The sequence below is a fragment of the Chrysochloris asiatica genome, unplaced genomic scaffold, assembly GCF_000296735.1.
Source record: "Chrysochloris asiatica unplaced genomic scaffold, ChrAsi1.0 scaffold00010, whole genome shotgun sequence".
NCBI lineage: Eukaryota > Metazoa > Chordata > Mammalia > Afrosoricida > Chrysochloridae > Chrysochloris > Chrysochloris asiatica.
The window spans coordinates 27,180,904-27,207,411 of record NW_006408528.1 but is presented as its reverse complement, the minus strand read 5'-3'; the positions used below and the strand labels follow the sequence as shown (position 1 = coordinate 27,207,411).

At 33.7% G+C, this 26,508-nt stretch overlaps 1 protein-coding gene across 1 annotated transcript in view; it reads right to left on the bottom strand.

Moving 5' to 3' along the window:
* The window catches only part of PCLO (piccolo presynaptic cytomatrix protein), a 483,434-nt gene that overhangs the window by 69,102 nt on the left and 387,824 nt on the right, over nucleotides 1–26,508 (bottom strand). Inside the window, exons 13-20 of the mRNA XM_006834340.1 lie at nucleotides 25,251–25,359; nucleotides 24,636–24,703; nucleotides 22,481–22,695; nucleotides 19,447–19,497; nucleotides 14,458–14,582; nucleotides 11,305–11,331; nucleotides 5,455–5,548; nucleotides 3,866–3,937 (exon numbers count right to left, since the gene is read on the bottom strand). Coding sequence (XP_006834403.1) covers nucleotides 3,866–3,937; nucleotides 5,455–5,548; nucleotides 11,305–11,331; nucleotides 14,458–14,582; nucleotides 19,447–19,497; nucleotides 22,481–22,695; nucleotides 24,636–24,703; nucleotides 25,251–25,359 — 761 coding nt within the window. The remainder of the gene's footprint in view (nucleotides 1–3,865; nucleotides 3,938–5,454; nucleotides 5,549–11,304; nucleotides 11,332–14,457; nucleotides 14,583–19,446; nucleotides 19,498–22,480; nucleotides 22,696–24,635; nucleotides 24,704–25,250; nucleotides 25,360–26,508) is intronic.

Sequence of the window (26,508 nt, the reverse complement as noted above, 5' to 3'; positions counted from 1 at the left end):
AGGGCCAGAACAAATGATTTTGCAGGCCTTATTTGGCCCGGGGTTTGGACATTCCCTACCCTGAGGCTAAAGGGTAGATTTGTTAACTTGGTTGACTGGGAAGGCAAATACAACAAGAGAGAAGTTGGCAGAAGAATGATGAAGACAGGTTGAAGACACAGGGAGGAATGCAAGGATTAAAGAGGATAGAGATAAATACTATATATATATTTTTTCCAATGCAGATTTGATTGTTCTGGTAGTCCATGGTACTTTCAATTCTTCACCAACACCATAATGCAAATGCATCAATTCTTCCACTGTCATTTTCTAACTTTAGGGTTAGAAAATGCATTTGAGGTTACTGAAAATACCAGGGCTTGGGTTAGGCTGACATTTTAGTTCTTGGACACTTTAAAGAGGTCTTTTGCAGCACATCTATTGCAATATGTCATTTTATTTCTTATCTGCTGCTTCTAATAAGTGTTAATAGTGGATTCAAGCAAAATGAAGTCTTTGACAATTCAATCTTGTGTCCATTTATCATGATGTTATTTACTGGGTCATTAACATGGATTTTCATTTGTTTTACACTGAGGTGCAGCCCATACTGAAGGCTGTGGTGTTTGATCTTCATCAGTAAATATTTCAAGTTCTCTTCACTTTCAGCAAACAAGGTTGTAACATCTACATATTACAGGTTGTTAATGGGTTTTCCTCCAATCCTGATGCCTTGTTCTTCATATAATTCAGTTTCTCAGACTATTTACTCAGCATACAGGGTGAATAAGTATGGTGAAAGAATACAATCCTGGAGCATACCTTTCCTGATTTAAAACCATTCAGGGTCCCCTTGTTCTGTTTGAATGAATGTCTCTTGGTCTATGTACAGATTGAATAAGTATGGTGAAAGAATACAATCCTGGAGCATACCTTTCCTGATTTAAAACCATTCAGGGTCCCCTTGTTCTGTTTGAATGAATGTCTCTTGGTCTATGTACAGATTGAATAAGTATGGTAAAAGAATACAGCCCTGGAACACATCTTTTCTGATTTTAACCAGTCAGCATCCCCTTGTTTTGTTACAACCGCCTCTTTTGTCTATTTATAGGTTCCTCATGAGCACAATGAAGTGTTCTGGAATACCCATTCTTCACAATGTTAACTATAGTTTGTTATAAGTCAAAAGCCTTTGCATAGTCAATAAATCACAAGTAAACATCTTTCTGATGTTCTCTACTTCCAACCAAGATCCATCTGATGTCAGCAATCACATTCTTAGTATCACGTCCTCTTCTGAATCTGGCTTGAATTTCTGGCAGTTCCCTGCCAATGTACTGTTGTAGCCGTCTTTGAATTATCTTCAGTAAAATTTTACTTGTATGTTATATGAATGATATTATTCAATGGTTTCTGCATTCAATTGGGTCATATCTCTTTGGAATGGGCACAAATATGGAAGTTTTCGATTGATTGGCCAGGTGACTGTCTTCCAACTTTCTTGGCATAGATGAAAGAGTGACTCCAGTGCTGCATCATTTCAATTTCAATTTGTCAATTTTGTAAGTCTTGTTTTCCTTCAGTGCCTTCAGTGCAGCTTGTACTTCTTCCTTCAGTACCATCAGTTCTTGATCATATGCTACCTCTTGAAATGCTTGAACATCAACTATTTATTTTTGGTACACTGACTCTGTATATCTTCCATCTTCTTTTGATGCTTTTAGCATCATTAAATATTTTGCCCATTGTTGTTGTTTTTAAGTGCTATAGAGACAGTTCTGACTCGTAAGTGACCCTATATAGGGTTTCTGAGGAGTGACTGGTGAGTTTAAACTGCCAGCCTTATGGCTCAAACCAACCTTGAAGTTGAGTGCCTATCCTATGGTGCCACACCACAGAATCTCTCAAAATTGAAATGTGAGGCTTGAATTTTTTCTTCAGTTCTTTCAGGTTGTGAAATATTTAGCATGTTCTTCCCATTTGGTTTTCCAACTCCAATTCTTTGAACATTTCATTTTAATACTTGACTTTGTCATCTCGAGAGCTGCCCTTTGAAATTTTTGGTTTAGCTCTTTGACTTTCTCATTTCAGTCATTCGCTTTAGCATCTCTATGCTGGAGTCCAAGTTTTGGAGTCTCTTCTGACATACATTTGGGTCTTTTCTTTCTTCCCTGTCTTTGTAGTTACTTTGTGCTTTCTTCCTGTGAGACGTTCTTAATGTCATCCCACTGTTCTTCTGGTCTTCGGTCATTAGTGTTTAATTAATAAAATATGTTCTTGAGATAGTCTCTAAATTAAGGTGTGATATGTTCAAGGTCTTATTTTGGCTTTCATGGATTTGTTTTTATTTTCCTGAAATTACACGAGTGATTGATGTTCTGTGTCACAGTTGGCTCCTGGCCTTGTTTTGGCTGATGATACTGAGCTTTTCCACAGTCTCTTCCTACAGAAGTAGTTAACTTGATTTCTGTGTTTTCCATTTGGTGAGATCCATGGGTATAATCAACTTTTAGGTTGGTTTATAAAAATATATTTCCAATAAGTAAGTCATTGGTCTTGCAAAATCCTATCATACAATTGCTAGCATCATTTCTATCACCAAGGCCATATTTTCCAACTGTTGATCCTTCCTCTTTGTTTCCAACCTTTGAATTTCAATACCAGTAGTTATCATGTTTGATCAATTTCAGACAGAAGAAGTTGATAGTATTCTTCAATTTCATCATTACTGGCTTTAATGGTTAGTGTGTAAGTTTGGATAGTTATGGTATTATAGCACAATGGAAATATGTTCTAAATTCATGTAAACATAAGAAGACTAAATATTAGTAGGACTTCAAAAACTTAGTTGTTTGAATTGGGGTATTAAGGCAGATGGAGCTTATACCCTAAAGTAGTTAGTTAGTCCTGCCTAAGATTAACATTAGTCAAAGTGACGGTACTAGGATTGAGTCTACTGGTCAGGGACAAATGATCTAGTTTGAGGAGGTAAAAAAGGATATAAAGCTTAGGTACCAAATAAGTCCTCGAGTTACCTCAGATTTTGTAACTATTTAATGACGTCTCTATGAAAAGAAGATTAAATTTTCTATATTTAGAGATAATTACTTCTTTTTTTTTTAAAAAAAATGCATTCTTAACTTCTGCTCTAAGGGAAAAAAAAAGTTTTTAGAACATAATAAATGAAAAAACAAAAAAACCCTACAAGATGTGGCATTGTAGGATAAGGTCTGAACCTCAAGGTTGGTTTGAACCGCAAAGTAGGCAGTTCAAACTCCCCAGTTGCTCCTCAGAAACCTGATACAGGTAAATATGAGTTGGAACCTATTCAACGACATTGAACATCAACAAACAGATTTCATGATTAGGTTATTTTGATTCTGGTGATTTTATATAAAAATAATTTCTATTGTGTTTTTCCATTTCCAGTTTGATTTTTAAATGTTTTGAGAGGTGCTTTTTTTCATACATAATACATAAATAACAATAGAGAGTATCATGTCATTTTAGACATACATACTTAACAGTAATTAATTAACCTAAAAATGCAATAAAAATTTTTAAAGTTCATTTTATAATATACTAATTTTTTTCTGAACTCTTTAACACAGTAATTTGTACTCATGGTATCGTATGTTTTCTTCTCAAATCAATAAATAGTTTATCTTATATGTTCATTATAATATACCTCAAGTAGTGAAAATCATTTTCTGAGTTGCTGCTGTACATTGAATCAAAGAGGAAATCAGGAAATAAATTCCATCAACCAAAGGATATTATCCAAAAGTGGTTATCTTATAAGCTTAAGAAATATGCTCTGCATCAAGCTTTAACTGGTGGTGGTTTACAATGACTTCAAGTAAAGAAAAGACAAACAGAGGCTTACCTCACCAAGAAAATCATTGGAAGAAAATCTGTCATAATCCCAGACTGTCACCTCCAGTGTTTTCTTCTTGAGCTGCAGTTTAAATCAAAGTGGCAATAATTCCATTTTACCATCATATATATATTTTTTTTACATACATACAACAAACCCACTTATTTTCACTTTCTTGAACCCTTGTTGTTGTTGTTGTTATGTGCCGTGGAGTCCGTTCCGACTCATAGCGACCCTGTACAGGGTTTCCGAGGCTGTAAGTCTGTACGGGAGCAGAAAGTCTCATCTTTCTCCCGCAGAACAGCTGGTAGTTTCGAACTGTTGACCGTAAGGTTTGCAGCCCGATTCGTAACCAATACGCTACCAGAGCTCCTTCAGCTTACTTAAATTGTTATCAAAAGCTATTTGAGTTTATATTGAATATTATGTAAAAGATCAATGATTTTTATAATCTAGCCTAATCTTTGAACTGGAGGGTTTTAGTATTTTGTGAAAAAAAAAAAAGGTAACCTTTACTTATTTCCTATTGATCCATCCCCTCCAGTTTTAAAAATAGAAAACAAAATCGATAAATAATCTTTTGTTGTTGTTAAGTGCCATCAAGTCGGTTCCGACCCATAACGACCCTGTATAGGGTTTCCAAAGAGCAGATGTTGAGCTTGAACTGCCAACCTTGCAGTTCAAATTACTTCGCAGTCTGGCACATTAACCCACAGCGCCACACCAAGACTCTATAAAACACATGAAATTCACAGATTATAAAAATATCTGAGATAATTTAGATAAATTATTCAGATCATAGTTTATTGTTTCAGCCAAATATAAAAAAAATAGCTTTATCTCATTTCTTCAGGTGAATTTAACTCATTTGTATTTCAAGAACTCCGATTATAATTTATATTTAGCTTTATTATCTATTTATAAATTGTACAGAGGGCAAATTACAAATTTCAGTTTAAAAGACAATTCATGTAAATTGTTTAATAAGGATGTCTTCTACCCGTTGTATTTGTATGCTTTCTCTCTGTATTCAATAGTCTAAACTATCTTTTTTGTTATTTCTGGAAAGCTATGGTATGCAATTTCACAAGCACATTAATGCAACTTTGTCTCAAGTCATTTATTTGTGGTGAATTATCCTTTATGATAGTCGTCTTTATGCTCATTTTCTTTTGTATAGATTAGTCTCACAAGTCCATATTCCAAAAGTTTTAGATAAATGATTTCCTAAAATGTTGCTAGGTTGATAATAAATTTCTATGCATGAATTCTTAATATCTCTCTGAATTCTTTAAGCCAAGATAACATCAGTTGTAAAATATTTCCCCCAAAGATATAATATATATGACTCAATCTATTTCAAATATTTAAAACTTGAAGTAATGAATGGAAAATCTCAATTAGTCTTCCTATTTTAATTATTTATTTATATTTGAATTTTACTTATTGACTTTCACTGGCTACATTTCTTACATATATTTAACGCAACTTTTACGATTTTTTGTGTGTAAAAGAGATATGGATTCCAATCATTCAATATTTTTCCCTAACAATTCTTATATTTGTCTAACTCTGTTACATAGAAAGTAATTACGTACCTGTTCCATGGAGATACTTTTATAAATTACTGTTTGATTCCACTCAGGATTAAGACTTTTCTGAACATATTTAGTCCTTCTCTTGTACTCAGCACTGAATTGAGAGGAAAAAAAGAATATTTATCTTAATTATTCACTTTAATTGATGAGTTAGAGTCAACCTGAAGGGCATGCAGACTTTCCAAGTTGACATTTTGCTTTGAATGACTATACAATCATCTCAGCATCCTCATGTCTTTGACCTGATTTTCAATTGAACGCACATGATGATTTAAAAATATGTCAGAAATCTTTAGTTTTATTTATTCTACTTTTTTTTTTTTTTTTAATAAAGAAAGGTTGTAGGTGTTCTGCTAATTATACTATAATTTTAGAAATGTTACCCTTTCTTGAATGCATGAGATAATTACCTAAGCTATATGGTTACACCAATGTCTTCTTGCCCCACAGACAATAATTTATTTACTTTACCAATAGCTTAACCTCAAATTATGTAAACCATGCAAGAGCATCTCTCAATTAATTTTCTGTGTAGTAAACTATAATAGTTGTGTTGGCCGAATAAAGGATGAAGAATGGCTGTTGCTGTAGCTTAGATTTCATGAATATTTTTAAAGTTATATTAAAAGTATATCCTGACACTCTTAGTAAAGTATGATATTTAATTAACTTATCATTGTCTTGTTGTGTGTTGTTGAGTCAGTTCCAACTCACAGTGATCATATAAAGGGTTTCCAGGGCTATAAATATTTACAGGAACAGAAAGTTTCATCTTTCGCCCATGGAGTGGTAATGGATTAAAACTGCTGACCTTGGGTTAGTAGCCCTATCCATAATCCACTACCCCACCAGAGCTCCTTAATCAATCCATGTTGTTGTTAGGTGCTGTTGAGTCGACTCTGACTCATAGAGACTCTATGCACAATGAAGAAAGCACTTGCCCAATCCTGTGCAATTCTCACAATTGTTACACTTGGGTCCATTGCTGCTGCCATTGTGTCAATCTGTCTTTTTGGGGTCTTCCTCATTTTCTTTGACCCTCCATTTTACCAAGCATGATGCAGTGTCTTCCAACCTGAAGGGCTCATCTTCCAACACTATAGCTGACAATTCTCTGCTGCTGTTCATAATGTTTTCGTCTTCTGGCACTACATCTGACAGTGTTATCCTACTATTCATAAGGTTTTCAGGGGTTAAGCACTTAGAAGTAGTCTGCCTCGCCTTCTTCCTAGTGTGTCTTAGTCTGGAAGCTCAGCTGAAATCTTTCCACCATGAGTGATAACTACTGGTATTTAAAATCCTGCTGGCATGGCTTCTAGCATCACAGTAACACACAAACAACCACTGTACCACAAACCAACAGATGAGTGATAGTAATCAAGATGACACCAATTAAATAGAAATTACTGATTCCCGTCAATTGCCTATGTTACATGGTTAACCAAATCTAAATCCATTTGGTACATGTGAGATTACTTGTCCCTAACAAATAAGTTAGAAGTTTAAATCAATCCCGTTTATTTTTCAAAACCTATCCTAATCAAGTCTCATGGAATATCATTACCTGGACCAAACAGTTAAGAGCGTTGTAATTAGATTACTGCTATCTGCTATTAGCCAATGGTGACCACTCTGACGAGCCCTTTCTTTTAATTTTGCTGCATTTTTCTGGATTTTTTGATTAGACTTAAATATCAGGTTCTAGATAACACTTTAAGTCTGGTGGAATCTTGAACACCAACCTACTCGTTTGGAGTTCTGATATCTCAACCTCACTAACTGCCTTTGTCTGAAGTGACTGAATTCTGGTTTTAGTAATCTGTTATTCTATGCAAATTAGAGGCAGAAGTAACTACTACTACATTCCTGATTTCAAGTGTTGCCACATCCTGAAATGCCTAGTATTGTTATCCATTCTCAATAACACTATGGGAAATCAAACTCCAGTTCACTGTCCACTTTTACAGATGTACCTATAGTCAAGTGCTTTCTTCTAATTTTATTTTCTCTCCCACCAATTATGTGCAAAGGCAGGCTGATTGCTGCAGTGCAGTGACTTATTTCATCTGGATATTCTACTTATAATCTTTGTAATTCCCACCTAACAACTTTTTCATACTGATGGGTCTGGATAAGAGAAGATGGGAGAAGATGCTGATGTAACAGGATGATATGATTCAGTGATTGACTGTTAACAGAGAAAATTGTGATTTAAAAGCTTGGTATAAAATAAGTCTTCTCTGCAACAGGAAGAGGGATCTTACTATCATCAAGAAAGAAAAGCCAGGAGTGGAGTGCATCATTTGGGCCCCAAATCCCTGCACAGTGAACCTCCTCAACTCAGGGACAAAAAGCTGTGATACCAGAGGAGTGACAGAGGAGCAGTGGCAGAGCCAAGAGCCAGAGTATTAGACAGGTGGCAGATTTCCTGGACCACTGAGAAAGTAAAGTTGAGTGCATTTAGGAAGGAGGCTCAAGTGTGCAATGCATGCTTCCAGACACTTAATTGGAGAGCTAGTTTTGATAAACCATGGAGCTAGATCATAAGCCTTTGGATACAGGTTTATAGTGGAGTGGCGTGTCCTTGGGCATGCACTGGACTGCAAAGTTGGTTTGAACCATAAGGTCAGTGGTTCCTGTTCACCAGCTGCTCCTAGGAAACCCTATACAGGGTCGCTATAGGTTGGAACTAACTTGACCACAGGTAACAACAACAACAAAACCGTTGTAACACTGGCAGAATAGGGCGGAGACCAGATCAGCTGCCCATGGCTAAAAAGAGTCATGTGGGATGACTGAGGAGAAGCTGTCCTGAGGGAAAGAACTGTGCCCCGGGCACTTTCTGACCTTACATTGTAACCTGTTAGCTTCCTTATAAACCCCATAATTGTGGTGTCTGAGTTCTGTGTGGCCACTGCAAGGATTATCAATCCTGATGAGAAGTAGAATGCTATGGGTGGCATGGTTGGTGTCATTTTTACAATTGTCTATTAGGATCATGTAAGGATCTGAATCCTCCCCCTACCCAGGTGAGTCTGATTAAATTGGTATTGGGTAGACCTGAGTATTGGGATATTAAAAAGCTACTAGATAAAGCCAATGTATAAACAAGATTGAAATTAACTGTGTTTGAATCTCATAATATCTCATATTTGAGCTGCTGTTAACTGAGTTCAATTTAAAGAATGAAACAGGACTGTTCTCACTTAGAACCATGTTGTTGAATGTACAACAATAAAAGCAGGGTTTGACAATTTTACCATCCAAAATGAAATGCAGACATTACTTGTGGGGAAAGGTATAGACATTCATGTAAAGAGACATTAAATTTCAGAGAATTTTGATGGAGTGTATAAACTTGTGCACACACTTTTGAGACAAATGTACCAATATTTAGTGCCTTTTGAAAATTCAAGTTCACATATTCTATCAGTCATAAAATCCCACATCTACTTACTCCACTTCTAGAAAAATTCTCCTACATACATATTTTTGAAGCACATTAACTGTGATGTTATTTTCAATAGTATAGCACATTGTGATAATACTTGTGAATAAGTGCAGTGTGATACATTCATTCAATGAATTAGTAAACAATAATTAAAATTAATTAAATACAACTACATATATCAAGATAGATAATTCTTGAAAACAAACCTTGAACAAAACTATTTGCAGAAGGAAGAGAGTGTAATGATTTCTTTGTCTGGGACTCTGTTGAATTATCTGAAACATTTAAGGACTTGATTCTTTTATTTAGTTTTTCTTTACTGGACTTGATATATACAGATAGGACACATCCCATGTTATAAGCTCTTTATCTGGGGAATGCTATGTTTATTGTTTGTGGTTTTATTGGTCTCCATGCTCCTGACGGCTCCATGGCTATGTTGTTGATTTTCAACTCAGCACCTAGCAGGTTGTCTGACACCTAGCCTGGGTGAAATAAATGTCCTGAACACATGCTTGTAGTTATGTTTTTCCTTAAAATATATTGAAATAAAATAAGCTTTGATCTTCATATTTTAAATATATACACACTTATACGAAACTTAAATGGATGAAAGTTTGATATTCTAACAAGGGTGTGAGAGAAAGTATAGCAAAGATTGGGCTTCCAGGTATTTTAATAGCTAAAACTAGTTTTAATCAAAGCAAAATTGCACACTTATTAAGAGGAAAACATTTGTACCTTGCCAAACAACATGGTGAGAGGAAACCAGAGAGAGACACCTCAGATACGTTTATTGTAATCACAATTATTTGGGTGTCAAGTATTGACTTCATGGACTATTCAGGCTTTTTCCCAATCTTTTTTATACCTCATCTTACTTGACATGTTTGAGTATATTAATCAAAGAGTGGGAAGAGAAAATTAAAAGAAAATATAGTGTAATACTTTACTAGTTTATTAGGAACAGGATATTTGTTAAAAGATTGGGAAATCTATAACATTTTACTATTAAAGAAAAGCTGTTTGGTTTCTCTATATTGTTGCTAAATAATTTAATATAATTCTGCAGATCAAGCATTCTGTATCTCATTTTTGCATAGATAATACTATTGACTACATACTACAAATTGTCTACAAATGTAGACAATCTGATAATTTCCCTGCAGTTCCTTTGGATAAAAACCAGAAAGGTTCTCAATAATATGACTGATAATGCCTGCTACAAAATAACACTGTTTCTTTGACACAGAAGTATTTTCTTATTATATATATAGCCATTGGAGAGATGTGCATGTGCCATGGTCACAAGCCAGTCATCAGAAGGGACTTATCAAAGTGTCAGAGCTCACTGCCTACCCGAGTTTAGTGACTGTAAGGAAAGGAAAACATTCTGAGAGCTGGAAAGGCTATGGTGACACTAACCCTATTCATTGGAGTATTTAAATATTCATGAAATATTTAAATATTCATGACTTTTAAAATCAGAAATTGCTTCACTTGGGCAACAGCTTGTCTGGATTAGTAAAATTTCAAATTTTAAAATCACATATAAAAACAAATGCTGTATCATTGATATTCTGGGTAGGATTAAAATTCTCATCGCCCTATTGCTACAGATGGTACATGATTCACCTCCTCAGCTAAATAACACATTTAATTTGAAATGTAAATAAGAGATGTGCAAAAAAAATTTAAAAACAACAAAACTGTGTTTTGAGCTATGTGTTATAAACCAGCCTTGGTTGACAATGCAATGATGCATGTTATGAGCTATACCAGATAACATTTTCCTACTATTGTCAAACAAAGGAGAGTGCTTGAATGTTGCTGCCAATGCATTAGAGCAGGCAGAGTAATGTATCTTATAGGGCATAGCAATAGTTTTATAAAGAATGGGGTATAAAGGTACAAACCTGTTTCAATGTCAGGTCCAAGTGAAGAAAACAGACCAGATAACTTTTGTTTTTAAGATGAGATACACACCTAGTACTGAACATCCAGAAGATCACTTAAATCCTTTTGAATAACAGCTTGCAATGTTTTTGTTTGTAACAGAAGACCCAGGATAACTTAACCATGATGGTAATGTGTGAGACTAAGAGAATATTAGTGGACAGACGATAAATGAAAACTTTAGACATGTCTAATTTTAAAGTAAGATTTTCTTATTCATACTTTTATGTTTTCTTTTCTGTGTCTTATTACACACATCTAAAGTTATTTAGTAACATTGAGGCCAGAACAAATTACTCAGTATTCTAATTATATAGACCCTACAATGTAGAAAAATAAAAGTTATAAATCCTGTTGAAATGTAGATGAATATGTATAAAATGTAAAGTATAGAATTCTAGACATAACAGTATTGCTTGACACTGAAAAATAACCAACTCTACCTTGCATTCTGGACAACCATGACTTGACTGCATTGTTTCCAAGAGCAAGAGTGAAGGATACAACAGGAAAAGTAGAGAAGATAGGAAGAAAAAAAAATGTTAGGAACAGGAATAAGAAAGAAAATCTGAGAGTAATAATTAGAACAGCTATGGCACTGTAGGATAGGCACTTGACCACAAAGTTGGTTTGAACCACAAGGTGGGTGGTTCAAATCCAGCAGCTGCTCCTTGGAAACCTTATACAGGGCCACTATGAATTGGAACTGATTTCAGGGTACCTAACAACAACAACATACCAGAAATTACATGACTAGTCATGTAATTCTATTTATGTAACTATTAAAACTAACAGAAAAGTAATATATGACACATACAATAAGTCACCAATTCATAAATACTACTGTAATAATTAGTTATAATTAAATGAAAAAAGATTAGGATTTGAATGTTGTCGTTTAGTGCCATAGAGTCAATTCCGACTTGTAGCGACCCTGTATAGGGTTTCCAAGGAGTGGCTGGTGGGTTTGAACTGCCAACCTTTCGGTTAGCAATCCTGTGCAAATAGGACTAGTATATTGGCTGTTTTCGGGCCAAATCCCACTCAGCATGCATGTTTTGTTTGACAAATTGCATGAGGATGACTTCAGGTAGGGCATTTACTCCCTAAATTAATGTGACCTGCCTACTCTTTCTGGTTATTCGAGTTTACAACATTTCGTTTGGAATATATCCCATAGTTAATAAAGTCAAATCCATTGCCATCGAGTTGATTCCAACTTATAGCAACCCTATAAGACAAAATAGAACTGCCCCATAAGGTTTCCAAGGTTATAAATCTTTATGGAAGCAGATTGCCACATCTTTTCCCAGAGGAGTGGCTGAGATATTTGAACTGCTGACCTCTTGTTTAGCAGCCACAGAGTTTACCATGGTGTCACCAGGGTTCCTCTTAATAAAGGATTGTTGTTAAGTGCTGTAGAATTGGTTGTGACTCAAAGTAACCCTGTATAGGGTTTCCCATGAGCAACTGGTGAGCTTAAACTGCCAATCTTGAGGTTTAAATCAATGTTGGAGTCCTGTGCATTAACCCACAGCATCACACAATAAAGGATTGGGATTTCCAAATACTTTAAGATGATTCTCCAGTATGTTACTAGAAAAATGGAAAACAAATGACCTTGTCTCATTTTCATTCATCCATTAACAAACACTAACTAGAGTCAAACTCTTGGCAATGATTTCCTCTTAGGTCCTTATTAAATAACAATGATAGTCAAATGACTCAACTCTGAGGCAGAGTGAAGTTATCTTACTAATGCTGTTATACTCATTTTTAAATGTATATCAAGATATACATCATAAAGATGTAAATCAACTAACATAAAGTAAAATCTTCCTCTCCAAAGCTATGTGGCTTGTTGGTAACCACCACATAAATGATAAAGGAATTTTCAGACTTTCAATAGAATAAAACTAGAGCAACAATACTAGTTATTCTAAGTTTCTAAATAAAAATATTTGGGAAGATTAAATGAAGGCTGTGTACTGGATCTGACATAGCACCTTGAAATGTTCAAATTACTTTCTTACATCTTCTTTAATTTTATTCCGCTAACAAACTAAGTTATGGTTCTGATATATTGGTACTCTCATTACCAACAGGGAAACTGAATCTCAAAGATATTGGTGATCGGCCAAAGGTTATATAATGAGTAAACAGCGAATTAATGCAATATATAAATTCTTTACACACACATATATAAATTCTACATTAATATATGTGTGTGTAAAGAACAAACCTGAACAAGCCATAGTCAGAGAATGTATTTTGTAGTATTAATGCTTTTAAATTTGTGGGGATTTGTTTTAGGACACAGAACATAGTCCATCTTGGTGAACTTTCCATTCATTTAAAAATAACATGTATTTTAAAAAACAAACAAACATGTATTCTGATACTGCTGAGTGTGTTTTATATGTCACTTAGGTTATCAATCCAACTATAGAAAAATTATAAGAAAGTTGGAAAAATTATTAAGGAATTAAATAATTTTTGAAATCAGTATTGTTATATATGATATCTTAAAAAACATGGGTCCTTATCTTTTAAAATTATATACTAAAATACTTGCAAAAAATCTTATTATCGTAACTGAGATTTACCTCACAATTATCTGTAAGGGGAGTGGGTGAGGAAAGAAATGAAACAGTAGTGAAAATTGTTAAAGCTGAGTGAAGGGTACAAGATGGCTAATTATATTTTTCTGTCTTTCTGTACCATGTTTGAAATTTCTCAGTTAAAAATCAATATTAAAATCTTACTTAATAAGTTTAAAGAAAATGAACATAAAATAAAATGAAATTAATCACTTTATCAACTCAGAAATAAATGTATCAATATATTGATTATAGTCTCATTATAGAAATTTGCTATTAGAAATTATTCAGATATGATAAGTGATCTAGAGGGTCTGAAATCACTGCTTTGAAATGGTTGTTGAGTACTGATTTATATGCCAGAACACAACAATTTGCACTCCTTATGTGAAAATTACACATCATCAAAGAACACTCACTTTATATAAAAATTTATATAAAATTTTATGTGACACAAGAGATTAAGGAACTATTTTTCATTTATTTACCTTTATCAACATTTTAAATATTATACTTTAAGTATAGAAGTGTTTTAATGAACTTTAACAAATTAGATAATATACATGTCTTATAAAAATAAGTAACAACTTACGGGGCTTTTAACGTTGTTCACAAATAAAAATTAATTTGAGAGCATAAATCAATTCTTGAAAATCTGCCACAAATAATTCCTTAAATAGTCCATCTGATTGGTCATAACAAGAATGTTTTCTAGAATTGAAACACTGACTTCATCTCATTGTGGCAGGTTCATTACGATTATGATTATCCTAGAAGGCCTTAAAGTTAATTATAATTTTTTAAATTCTACCTTATCTACTAACTGGGAATAAATATCACATGGAAGAAGTTAAAGAAAGAATAATAAACACAATTAAGTTACACATAAATATTGTCTTTGAAATTAGAGACTAGATACCACTATATTTTCAAGCTATGGGACAAAGTTTATTTTCTAAAATATAAGTACTTAAGTAACAGTGATTCTTTACTTACCCTCGCCCTGGTAGAAGGTACACTTTAACAAATGGATCAGAATAACCATTGTTGTCCCTTGGGACAAGGTTTCTTGCTTGAAGAATATGTATTATGAGATTTCCAAGATCATAGTTAATTTGAAGCTTTAGGGGACAGCAAAATAGTTGGTTATTTCTTTAGAACACAAAATATATTATCATTCAATATACTGGTGATGGTGGTAGTGGTTGTAGGTTGTCCAGCAAATTCCAACTCAGCGACCCTGTATAGGGTTTCTGAGGCTGTAAATCTTTATGCAAAAAGGCTTACCTTTTTCCTACATCCAATATAATATCAATATCTTATTTTTAAACTTTCATATGTATTATTAATACTCACTTCCTTTTTACTTGTAGCGGAATAGACTGTTGTTGTTAAGTGCTGTAGAGTTGTTCTAACTCATAATGACCCTGTATTGGGTCTCCTAGGAGCAGCTGCCAACCTTACAGTCCAACCTGCCAACCTTACAGTCCAAATGGACCTTGCAGTTCAGTGCATTTTCTTGCAGTGCCATACCAAAACTCCATGAACAGACTGTTGTTGTTAAGTGCCGTGGAGTCAGTTCCAACCCATAGCGACCCTGTACAGGGTTTCTGAGGCTGTAAATCTTTATGGGAGCAGAAAGCCTCATCTTTCTCCCACGGAACAGCTGGTAGTTTCGAACTGCTGACCTTATGGGTCACAGCCTGATTTGTATCCACTACGCTACCAGAGCTCCTTAGGTAATGTTTAATTTAATTGGGAGCTCCCAGGTATATTTTAATTCCTAATAAATGTACTGTTCATACTCTTTTTATAATGAAAGTGCTAGACTGTCTGAAATACATTTAGAAAGGAAATAATATTGTCAATAACAGTTACAATTTAAAGTAAATTTCTACTTTTAATACATTGTAAATGTTGTGACTGCTCATTAATATAAACACTGGGACTTTGAAATAATTAATACATTTATTAGAAAATGTCAAGCAGAATGATTGTGAGGATGGTGCAGTACCAGACAGTGCTTTGTTCTATCGTGCATAAAATCACTGTGAGTCAAAACCTACTGGAAGGCAGCTAACAACAAGAGCAAACGACCAATAGATAGCATCTGTCAATACTGAAATTTAAGAATAGTTAAGGTGTGCATCCATTTTATCCCTGCCTACATTTTGGCATCTGATGTTAAACCTACAGTTTTTCTTTCTGTGACTATTTCTCTAAGAGAAGGAAATATTCAGGTAATATAATCTTATTCTTTAATTTGAGAAGCCAAAGAAGAAAGATGAGACAATGTCTCATAGATGTTCAATTATTCCACAATTGTCTTTGAATAGTTAAACATTTATAATTGAAACAAATATTTGGAGAAGGCTGTATAATTCAACATGATTAAACTAACTGACTTTTCTCTTTCCTGAGTGAAAGATTCTTTGGCATCATTTGAAATACACATTAATTCCATTAGCTCTGTTTTTGTTTATAAATAACAGAAAGGAATGGATCTATATTTCAAAGGAGGAAAGTCTATAAATGTAAATACTATTTTTCAATAGTCACACAACACAGATTTGTTTTTTTAAAACAGAATAGTAATTTAGATGAGTCCAATTCTCAATTAAAATTTCATAATCAAAAATAATTCCTCACATTAGCATATTTTCTATTTGGTTTAACTGGTTCTGTTTAATCTTCAATGGCCTTTCTCAATCCAAAAAACCCCAGAGTTGTTCTGAATATTAGGAAAGCAACATGATGCATTAATCAAAACACAGTGCAAGAAGAGAATAAATGAAAAAAGCTTAGAACTACAGTAACTATGTGCTTTAATGGGGTACTGGAACGTATAATACAAAATAATCTGCAAATAACTTCATGACAATTTCAAATAGCTTCAATTCTTTAAGTTCTCCCTAATTCTCTCTTTTTCCCTACCAAAATAAGAGTATATTTAATGCATGAGGTACCCAAATCAATTTTTTTTAAAAATTGAAATGGAAAGCTTACTGGTTGCTAAAAGTGTATGGTTTTCAATTTTTGTTGGTGGGTTGCTTTGGAGTGCATGGACCCAGTGGTTGGATACTAGGAGACAGCAACTTTAGCTATATAGTCAAGCCACATCCATATCCTTTTCATCCCCACCAATTGGGCAAGAGCCAATACCAACTGCTATATAGGAGATCAGCAACTACAAGCAACATCAGCTAAATCCACACTGAACTAAACTGTGTGAATGAACAAGCTCATCAACTGATCATACCCAACAGGAGGCAAATGGTGAGTGCCTAAGAATACACCAATATATATTTATCAACTTAACACAAATACAGCAACACTCAGAAAGCAGTAGAAAAATTCTATTTACATGAAGAAACAAGTGTAGCATAAACAAACTACCAAGAGGCAGAGTTAGAAAATGTTTTTGAGGAAAGAGTGGTACTGAAACTACCAAAAAAGAATTCAGAAGAACGCTATTTAGATGTGTTCAAATGACTGACAGAAAGGTCAAGGAAAACCAGAACTCAGAAAAACACTGCAGGAACAAACAAACAAAACAAAAAAATAATTGGAGATAGTACAAATTCTGCAAACAGAAATCTAGAAGATTAATACTTAAATATCAGAAATGCACAATACATTGAAAGGGCAAATGAGTAGATTTGAATCAATGGAAGCCAGAACTAATGAGCTTGAGGATAAATCTCTCAATGATAGTAAGATAGAAGAACAATCAGAAAAAATACAAAGAAAGTCTAAAATTCATGTGGGACAAGATGAAGAGGAATAACCTATGGATGCTCAGATTTTAAGAGACAAAGAAAAATACAGAAAAGGTAGTCGAAAGGTGCTGGAAGAAAACCTCCCTTACATCATGAAAGAGGAGAAGATAAGCATTCACAAAGCTGAACAAACCCCAAACATGATAGACCCCAAAATAAAATCACCAAGACATTTCATAATTAAACTCTCCAAAATTAAAGGCAAGGAAAGGATACTAAAAGCAGCTCAGGGGGAAAAAAAAAAAAGTTACCTATAAAGGAAAACCAAAAGATTAAGCTCTGATTTCTCAGTAGAAACCATGTAGGAAAGAAGGCAACAGTTCTTGAAATGCTAAAAGAAAAAAGAAAACACAAAACAAAAACCCTGTCAACCAAGAATCATATACCCAGCAAAACTATCCCTCGATTATGACAGGAAAATTAGAAATTTTCCAGATAAACAGAAATTAAAGTAATTCATAACAACCATGCCAATTTTACAAAAAAATACTAAAGGGAATCCTTGGGAGTGAGAACCAACTACAGCAAACAACAGAGACTGACATACACAGGAACACCATCCAGAATTCAATCCCGATATACAAGTACTCAGAGTTAAACAAAACTATAAGACTGAAAATTGGGAATCGGATGTAAATCTATAATGAAGACAATTACAAAGCAAAAAGAGGAAAAAGTATACTTACAGAATACCAAATGGTGAGGAAGTCAAGCATATTTCAAGATAAAACAGGTTGTTTTATAATGGGAAGAAATTAATAAATTATAGCGTAACCTCAAAAAACTTAATACACCTTCACATCAAATCAAGAAAAGGAAAATCCATAGATTTTATAAACATTAAAACTATGAAGAAATTGAAAAGAAAAAGCACCAAAAAAATGAACTCAGCACTGGAAATTTTGCTGTCAGGTCTTTAGAGGTTTTTTAGGAGTCACTTCTTAAAGGACATGAAGTGTCCCCAGTATTCCTCAATTAAAATAGCTCCAATGTTAGCAGGTACAGAGCTTGGATCCCTGCCCAAGGTTTCATTAGGAAAAAAGTATTGGAAAAGAAGAAAAAGAAAAATTGAAATCACTACCATAAGAAATATTCCAAGAGCTCATTCTATTCTCTAATGTCTAATATCCCTAGGGTTTTGTTCATGATTCCTTTAAATTTAGTATCAATTTATATCTACAGAAATGTTTTATTACAGCAAAGCTGAGCTCATTCCACTACTCTTTGGTAGCAGTGTCTTTCCTAGTACTGGGTTTCTTATTCCAGCTATATACATGTGCTTCTGTAGTCTTATCCTCAAATTAGTTTGTTGTTGTTGTTAAGTGCTGTTGAGTCGATTCCGACCCATCGCGACCCTGTATAGGGTTTCCGAGGAGCAGTTGGTGAGCTTGAACCACCGACATTGCAGTTCAAACAACTTTGCAGTCTGAAAGATTAGCCCACAGCACCACACCAGTTTAGATCTCTGTTAATTTTTGTGAAGTCTTTCAAGAAAATCTATTTAGAATGGGTTGAAGATGCAATTGTGGCTTATTGCTTCTTTCCCTTATCTAGAAATTACTATCTTCAAATTGTTATTTTATACTTCGTTAATTCATTCCTTTTATGTGATATTATTTTAACTAAAGTTCTATTTGTATCATATAATGCATAATTTTTTTGAATACTTTTTGGTTATAACCCACACAAAGGAATATATTTTATATTAATTACAGTATACAAACAAACACAGAAAACTAAAAAAATAAAGTTATTTGTTCTATTTTTCTATTTAAAATCCCTTGAATTCATTTTGTAAATTACACAGGTTAACTATGAAGAACATAGTCCTAAAAGAATTGCTCAGCAATTAGTGTTTGATACTGAGGAAAGTAAGAGGAAAGACTTAAAGAGACACCTATAAATTTTCATGAGAGTCTGCTATTTTTGATGAACATTCAATAAATATAAAGTAACTGAGGCACAAAATTATCAGCACTGCCAAGTGCCAGGTATATAATGATTTCAAAGTATAATGTCATAAAAATATTTCTGTAAGGAAATATGATCCTATAACATAATATTTTCCTTTACAGTTCTCTATATGTTGTGGAATATTTCTAACAATGCAGAGAGGTTCTATCAATGTTTACCAGTTCATTATAACAGAGGGGGAAAAAATAGAAAAACAGGAAGGTGTAAGGATGACTTTTAAAAACTTTCATACCTGAATTTCCCCTGTAATTGGATGAGAGACGACTTTTGTTGTATCAGTAGGCTGAAAAATTAAGAAAAAACAAACACATATTACATTATAGATAAATTCCATCAGTTTTATTATTTCAACTTTCTTCTGAAATTAATTTCTATGTTGTCAGAGCACACTGCCTGGCCAACATATTTCATTTATTTGGCTGTTTGGGAATATGGTATCTACTTACACTTCTCAAAACGTGTAATTTTACAGACCCATAAATCTATTATTTCATTTTGTTAGGCCTGTTTTAATACTATAGTTTTATGAAAACAGTAATATCTTTTTGATTACTCAAGAAAATGCAGTTTTGTTTTAGAGTATTTTATTTAAGTATTTGTAGGTTTTAAATATTTATATTTAATAGAACATGTTACTAAGTGCCTTTGAGGTAGTTTTGAATCATAGTGATGTTATATAGTGTTTCCAAGGAGCGATTGGTGGGTTTGAATCACCTACATTGTGGTTAGCAGTTTAGTGCTTAGCCTACATATACTATTTTTATACAGGACTGCCTGGGAATAGGTAGTTTTATGACTGAAAAAATGCAAAAATTGAAAACCACAGCCTCTCAAGTTAATATTTGGACATATATTACCTGAGGTATATATGTACATTTCAGACCATCAGATAATATCTCAAAAGTTTTTGATACTGTAAGTGTTGGAGAACAAATAAAAAAGTATTTCCTTTTATGTAAACCATATTGTAAATCAGTCAAGAATTACTGATTTTATTTATTCATTAATTTATTCATCCATCAAAAATATTTTTTTAAATCTACTCTTGCTAAATGCTGAATATAAAAGAAAGAAAGATAACTAGATAGTAGGTTCACTCTTTAAGGCACTCTAGTGACTTCTATTTTTATTTAACTAAGTGAAAACTAATTAAAAATGGATCAAATACCTAATTGTAAGATTTAAAACTGTAAAAGTTTTAGTAGAAGACGGAGCTAGTGCTTCAAGTTCTATATGACAAGGATTTTAAAGTATGAAAGAGCAACAAAGAAAAAAAAGATGAATGAGACCTCAGCAAAATTAAAAATTTTAGTTCATCAAAGAGATTTATGAACAAAGAAGAGAGACAGCTTATAGATGGGGAATTTTTATTTACTTATTTATTTTTTAGTTTTGTTTTTGTTTTTTGATTCTTATATCTGATGGTGGTGGTGGTGTGCGGTGGAGTTGGTTCTGACTCATAGCAACCCCGCATAGGGTTTCTGAGGCTGTAAATCTTTATGGGAGCATAAACCTCATCTTTCTCCCATGGAACAGCTGGTAGTTTTGTGCTGCTGACCTTGAGGTTAGCAGCCTGACTCATAACCACTAGCTACCAGAGCTCCTTATATCTGATATGTGTTTAATATTCAGAATATGTAAGAAGTCCTGTAAATAACAACAAAGACAACCCACTTAAAAAAAAAAAAATGGGTAAAGACCTGAAAAGATATATACCAAAGAAGAAATACAAATGGTTTATAAGCACGTGAAAATATACTCAAAATCATTCATTATTTAAAAATGCAAATCAAAATCACTAGATACTTCTAGTGTGGTGCTATAGGATAAGCACTGGACTGCTTATCACAAGGGCAGTGATATAAACTCACCAGTTGCTCCTTGGAAACCCTATACTGGGTTACTATGGTTCCAAACTGAGTCAATGTCACTTGACAACAACTACAACAAGATGGTCATGATTTAAAAAATGGAAAACAACAGATACTGGAGAGGATGTGGTGAAATAGAAACCCTCTTTCATTGCTAGTGGGATTGAAAAATGTTATAGTCACTGTGGAAAAGAGTCTGGAGACTCCTCAAAATGTTAAACTGTAATCATGCACTGAGTGTACATATAGAAAATTGTTATACTAGTGTATGTTTGTTTTGCATATTCTCAACAACAAAATCAATACAAATCTAAAAATTAAAAAATAAAACCACATTAGGTGGTTTTAGGATAGGACAGGCAGAGGTGGGGTGGCAAAATTCCAGGCATCAGGGACATTTTGTTAAATAGCATGATGACACAATCAGATCACTGTGTCACCAATAAGATCATTGGAGGGGAGATTAAGTAGGAGGAAGACAGCTGAATCAAGTTACCAGTATCAAGTGCAACAATATCAGCCAAAAATAATGTTTTGCTAAAAGAAACTGGCAGGTCAGACTAGAAAATTATTAGAAATTTGCTAAAAAATTAGAATTCACAGGGTTAGGATTCAGTAACGGAATGCATAATATAAAAGAAAAGAAAATACTTTTTATGATGCTCTTGAATTTATGTTCAATTTCCTGGGAGGATGGTGATGTTCTTTTCTGAAATCAATAATATCAGGGTTATGGAATATGGAAAAACTATAATGGTTTGGTGTGGAAATTTTGCTATGTTGAGTCTGTCAAGTATTTAGGTCTTCTAGGTGGAAGTATTCAGAAAACAATAAGAAATATTCATCTGTAGCTTAGGAGACTTATCCTAGCTAAGAATAACATCAGAAATAGTAAGCCGATGAATGCTGTTTGAAGTCACAGTCATAAATTGGCCAGAATGAGAGTTTTATCAAATTGTGCACATTAAAACTGTTGAATTATCGAATGTTACATTTATTACATTTTTTTTTTACCACAATAAAATTGGACAAAAAACCACATATAAATTAGCAACAGTAACTCAGGCTATACTTAAGAAGAAACTGTCTTTGAATATTTTCAGATTATCATTAGATAACCTGGAAATATCTTAAACCCAGAAACTAGTATTATGAATATAGTGATATTTGGCTACTTTAGATATTATTTTGAAGCAATTTATTAAAATAGAACTTCAATAAGTAATTAATTTAAATTAACACATACCTGAACGTGGTAAAATGTAGTTGCATTAACATTTTAAAAATTTGATGTGTTCTAGAAATGGTTCTGCATGAGTGAGGCTTTGCAATACTTGATGTTAAACAAGCTTTTTATGACGCAATGGTTCGGATCATAAATAGAATATTTCTCACCTTGCTGCTGCTGTGTTTCTTTTTGCTCACAGAGGGTGACCCTGGCTGTCCAGGGCTGGGAACTGAACTGGACCCAGCTGATGTCGGACCTGAGTGCACATGTGATCCTTTTTCTACAACTGATGACAGAACAAGTGGTGACTGCTGTAGTGAAACCTTCTGGAGTTCTGCGGCCAACTGCTTAGGATCAACTCCTGGGGATTTTGCTTTATCCACTAAAACAAAAGGAAACGACTTTACATATTTCTGATAGGTATGCCATACCTAGGTTCGAAAAGACCAAGTCAAAATACTACTTATAAAATAAAACTATTCGACTCAACAGCACTTAACAACAACAAAAAATACCTGCAAAGTAAATGAACTCAATTGTATCTTTTTGTATCAATTTCTAAGGAAGCCTAGAAGCTAATGTTCCGACTCATAGCCACCCTGTATACGGTTTCAGAGGATGGGCTCGTGACTTTGAACCGCCGACCTTGTGGTACAAACCGACCTTGCAGTCCAGTGCCTTATCCCACAGCGCCACACCAAGACTCCTTGAAGACTAATGTTGTTGTTGTGGTTGTTAAGTGCTATTGAATCGGTTCCGACTCATAGCCACCCTGTATAGGGTTTCTGAGGAGCAGCTGGTAAATTTGAACCTCCGACCTTATGTTTCAAACCAACTTTGCATTCCTGTGCATTATCCCACAGCACCCACAGCCAGGGCTCCTAGAAGGCTAGAAGAGTGAAAATAATAGTACATTATAGAGGGAAATTGAATTACCTATGAAGTCCTGGTGTGGCGCTGTAAGAGAAGCTCTGGACGTTAGCCACAAGGTTGGTGGTTCAAAACACTAACCACTCAACAACAACAACATTATATCTTCATATTATTTTTAATGGATTACATAAAGAAGAGAACTATCTGAATGATAAAATATTCTATCTTAACTACTAGAACAAAGTTTGCATGACTTGCTATTTTTCCTTCTTTAAAATGTATAAATCTCTTTCTGAAGGGAGACTTTTAGAGTATATTCACTAAAATCCTAAAATTTATTGCAGTAACCCAGACCCCTAGAATGGTAGTTAAAGCACAGTAAATAAAAATTGGTTAAACAACAGAATACATTGTTTTAAATTGTAAGACTGACCTAAACATATGCAAGCATATTGATAATCTAGTAGAGTTAAAATCTATTTCATCATTAAATAGTATCTTGAATTAAGTCAATTTAGAATTAGGAATAATTGCTTGCAAAACTTAGTTATGTTAAAAAGAATCAAGTATGATCTAAAAATTACATAAGGCTTCAAAAAAGTGGCTCTGTGGACTATTTTTTCAGGATTAAATTATTTAAAAAAATATGAAATCATAATGTAAGGATTTCATATTTAGTCCTTAATAGATCTAACACACAAATATGCATTTCCCTAGAATGCTAAAATCTATGATACATTTGATTTTGTTTACAATCATATAAATATATAAATTTATAAAAATATTTAACTTTATCTTGCCTATTTCTAGATCTTTATCTACAATTACACGTATATCAAAACTACTTCTATATTGGAAAGCTAAGATCTCACAGATGAAACTCATCTGTAGGTCTACTAGACTACAAGAGTCACACCTCATATACCCTGAGACCAGAACTAGACAGTGCCTGCATACTATCATTCTGAGTAGATCCTGACAGAATGGGAGAAAAATGAAGACTAGAACTCAAATTCGTACAAAGTCCAGACTCAGACCATTTGAGACTAGAGGACTACCTAAGATTATTGCCCTGAGGTAACCTCTTAATGAAATAACAGAATGGCCCAGAAAATACAGGATATTATCCATGAGTATGATGCTCCCTATAAAAAAATATCTATGTAAGACCAAAGTTCTACAATTATTACAAAGCAAAAATGAGAAGATAAGGGATAAGGAAACTAGAGTACTGGAAACAGAACCACCAGAATGCAATTAAAGAGAATGTTGACAAAATATGAAAAATGTAACTGTCACCAAACATTTTGTGCAGAAATTATCAAATGGGAATCTAGTTTGCTGTATAAGCTTTCACTGAAAACACAATTACATGTATTTGAAAACAATTATCTATATATCCATATCTACACCTTTATCTCCAGTTGAAAGCAGATTGCTTTCACTTACTAGCTTTTGGTGGTTCATGAAGTTCCAAGTGCTGGGAATTTTCAGAATCTGATAGCATATTGAGGTCCCTAAAATTTAAGACACAAAATTAAGAAAGAAATTGAGGAAACCGTCTAAGAGAAAAGTCATTTTTTCCCCAACTACCTTGAATATTTTATTTCAGTAGGTAAATGAGAAGTGGTTCATGATGTAAAGCAACCCCAAGACATGCTTACCCTTCTAACTTGATAGACATTAGCAATGCTGTTAGAAGTCAGAGCTGATAAAAATAATTATTTAAGGTGAAATCTTTATGTATTAAATGTAAGTTTGTTTTGATAAACTGTACAGATTAATGAAATCAAAATGGGTTTAGGCTTTCATTTATATGAAGCATGTTTTAATAAAAGCATAAAAGGGGGAAACTATTGACATAATCAGAAATAAAATTAACTGAATTCTTTCTATGCTTTAGATTTTGAATCTGAACACAAGATATCTATAAAACTTGTATTCACTTTATTTTCTAATTACAGAAAATCTTACTGACTGGCAAAGGTTCCACCTTAACAATTTTAAATTAAAACAGCCATGAATAGCCAAACAATGGAAACCAAAAGATGGGGAAAAACTCACAGTCTTACACATATTTCTGCTTCCCCACTTTGTTGATTAATTATACTTTGCACTTCTTCATACGTTTTTGAAGTTAAAGGAATTCCATTCCATTCCAATACTTGCATCCCTAAAAAAACAAATTGGAGTATAAACTCAAATGTGTAGTATTTCTAGTTTGGATCCATAGGACATAGAAGACACTGCTTTTATTTTAAAAACCAACTCAGCACACCATTTAGTAGTTCCAAGTTTTCAGGCAGATTAATAACATTAAGTCATTTGATTTCACCAACTTACCTGAACACATAAAATATATCTAATTCCATCATGCAAAATTTTACTTTTGAAAATATGTTTAATATTATCAAATGCATGCATTCTGTCCACACTTCTATAAAGAAAACATTTATTGAATATATATTGCTTAAATTAATTTTATGTTGGAAAAAACAATTACAACCACTAGTGTAGATTTTTCTGAGTGCAAGCTACTAGAGAGCTATTCTACTGTGTAGTGGAAGTGGTAAAGAAGTCTTTAGGATTTCACTTACAAAGCTTGGACTTTGCTTAGATATAACAGATTGTCATCTTGTTCCTTTTTCTTTATGGATGTTAGACACCTCTGCATAGAAGAATGGTAGGAATGCTACAGGCAGGGACAGTGAAGGACCCAGTATACAGAAGGGTTTAAGTTCTGAAATTCTTAATAATGTTTAAACAATGGATCTCATATTTTTATTTTGCAGTAGGACTTACAAATTATGAGGCTGACCCTGGCTAAAGGGTAATTTTCCCTTTATGTCTAGATGATAAGTCCATTAAAACAGAAAAAAACAGTAACACAATATTTTGACATTTTGCATCCTGAGTCCATTTTATATGATGTTTTAAAATAATTTGTTGAATTGTTGGATGCCATAGAGTTGGTTTTTGACCCATAATGATTCCATGTGACAGAGTAGAACTGCCCTATAGAGTTTTCTAGACTGTAATCTTTATGGGAGCAGATGTCATGGAACCTTTGAGTGAGTCTGAACTGCCAACCTTTATGCTAATAGTCAAGTGCATAACTATTGTACTGCCAGCGCTCCTTTAACATAATTTAGGGGCACATGGTCTTAAAATATTGTTGTGAACCAGATATAAATTAGATTAACCTATCCTGACATAAGGAGCTCCGGTAGTATAGTGTTTACAAATTGGGCTGTGAACCTCAGGGTCAGCAGTTCGAAACTACCAGCTATTCCATGGGAGAAAGATGAGGCTTTCTGCTCCT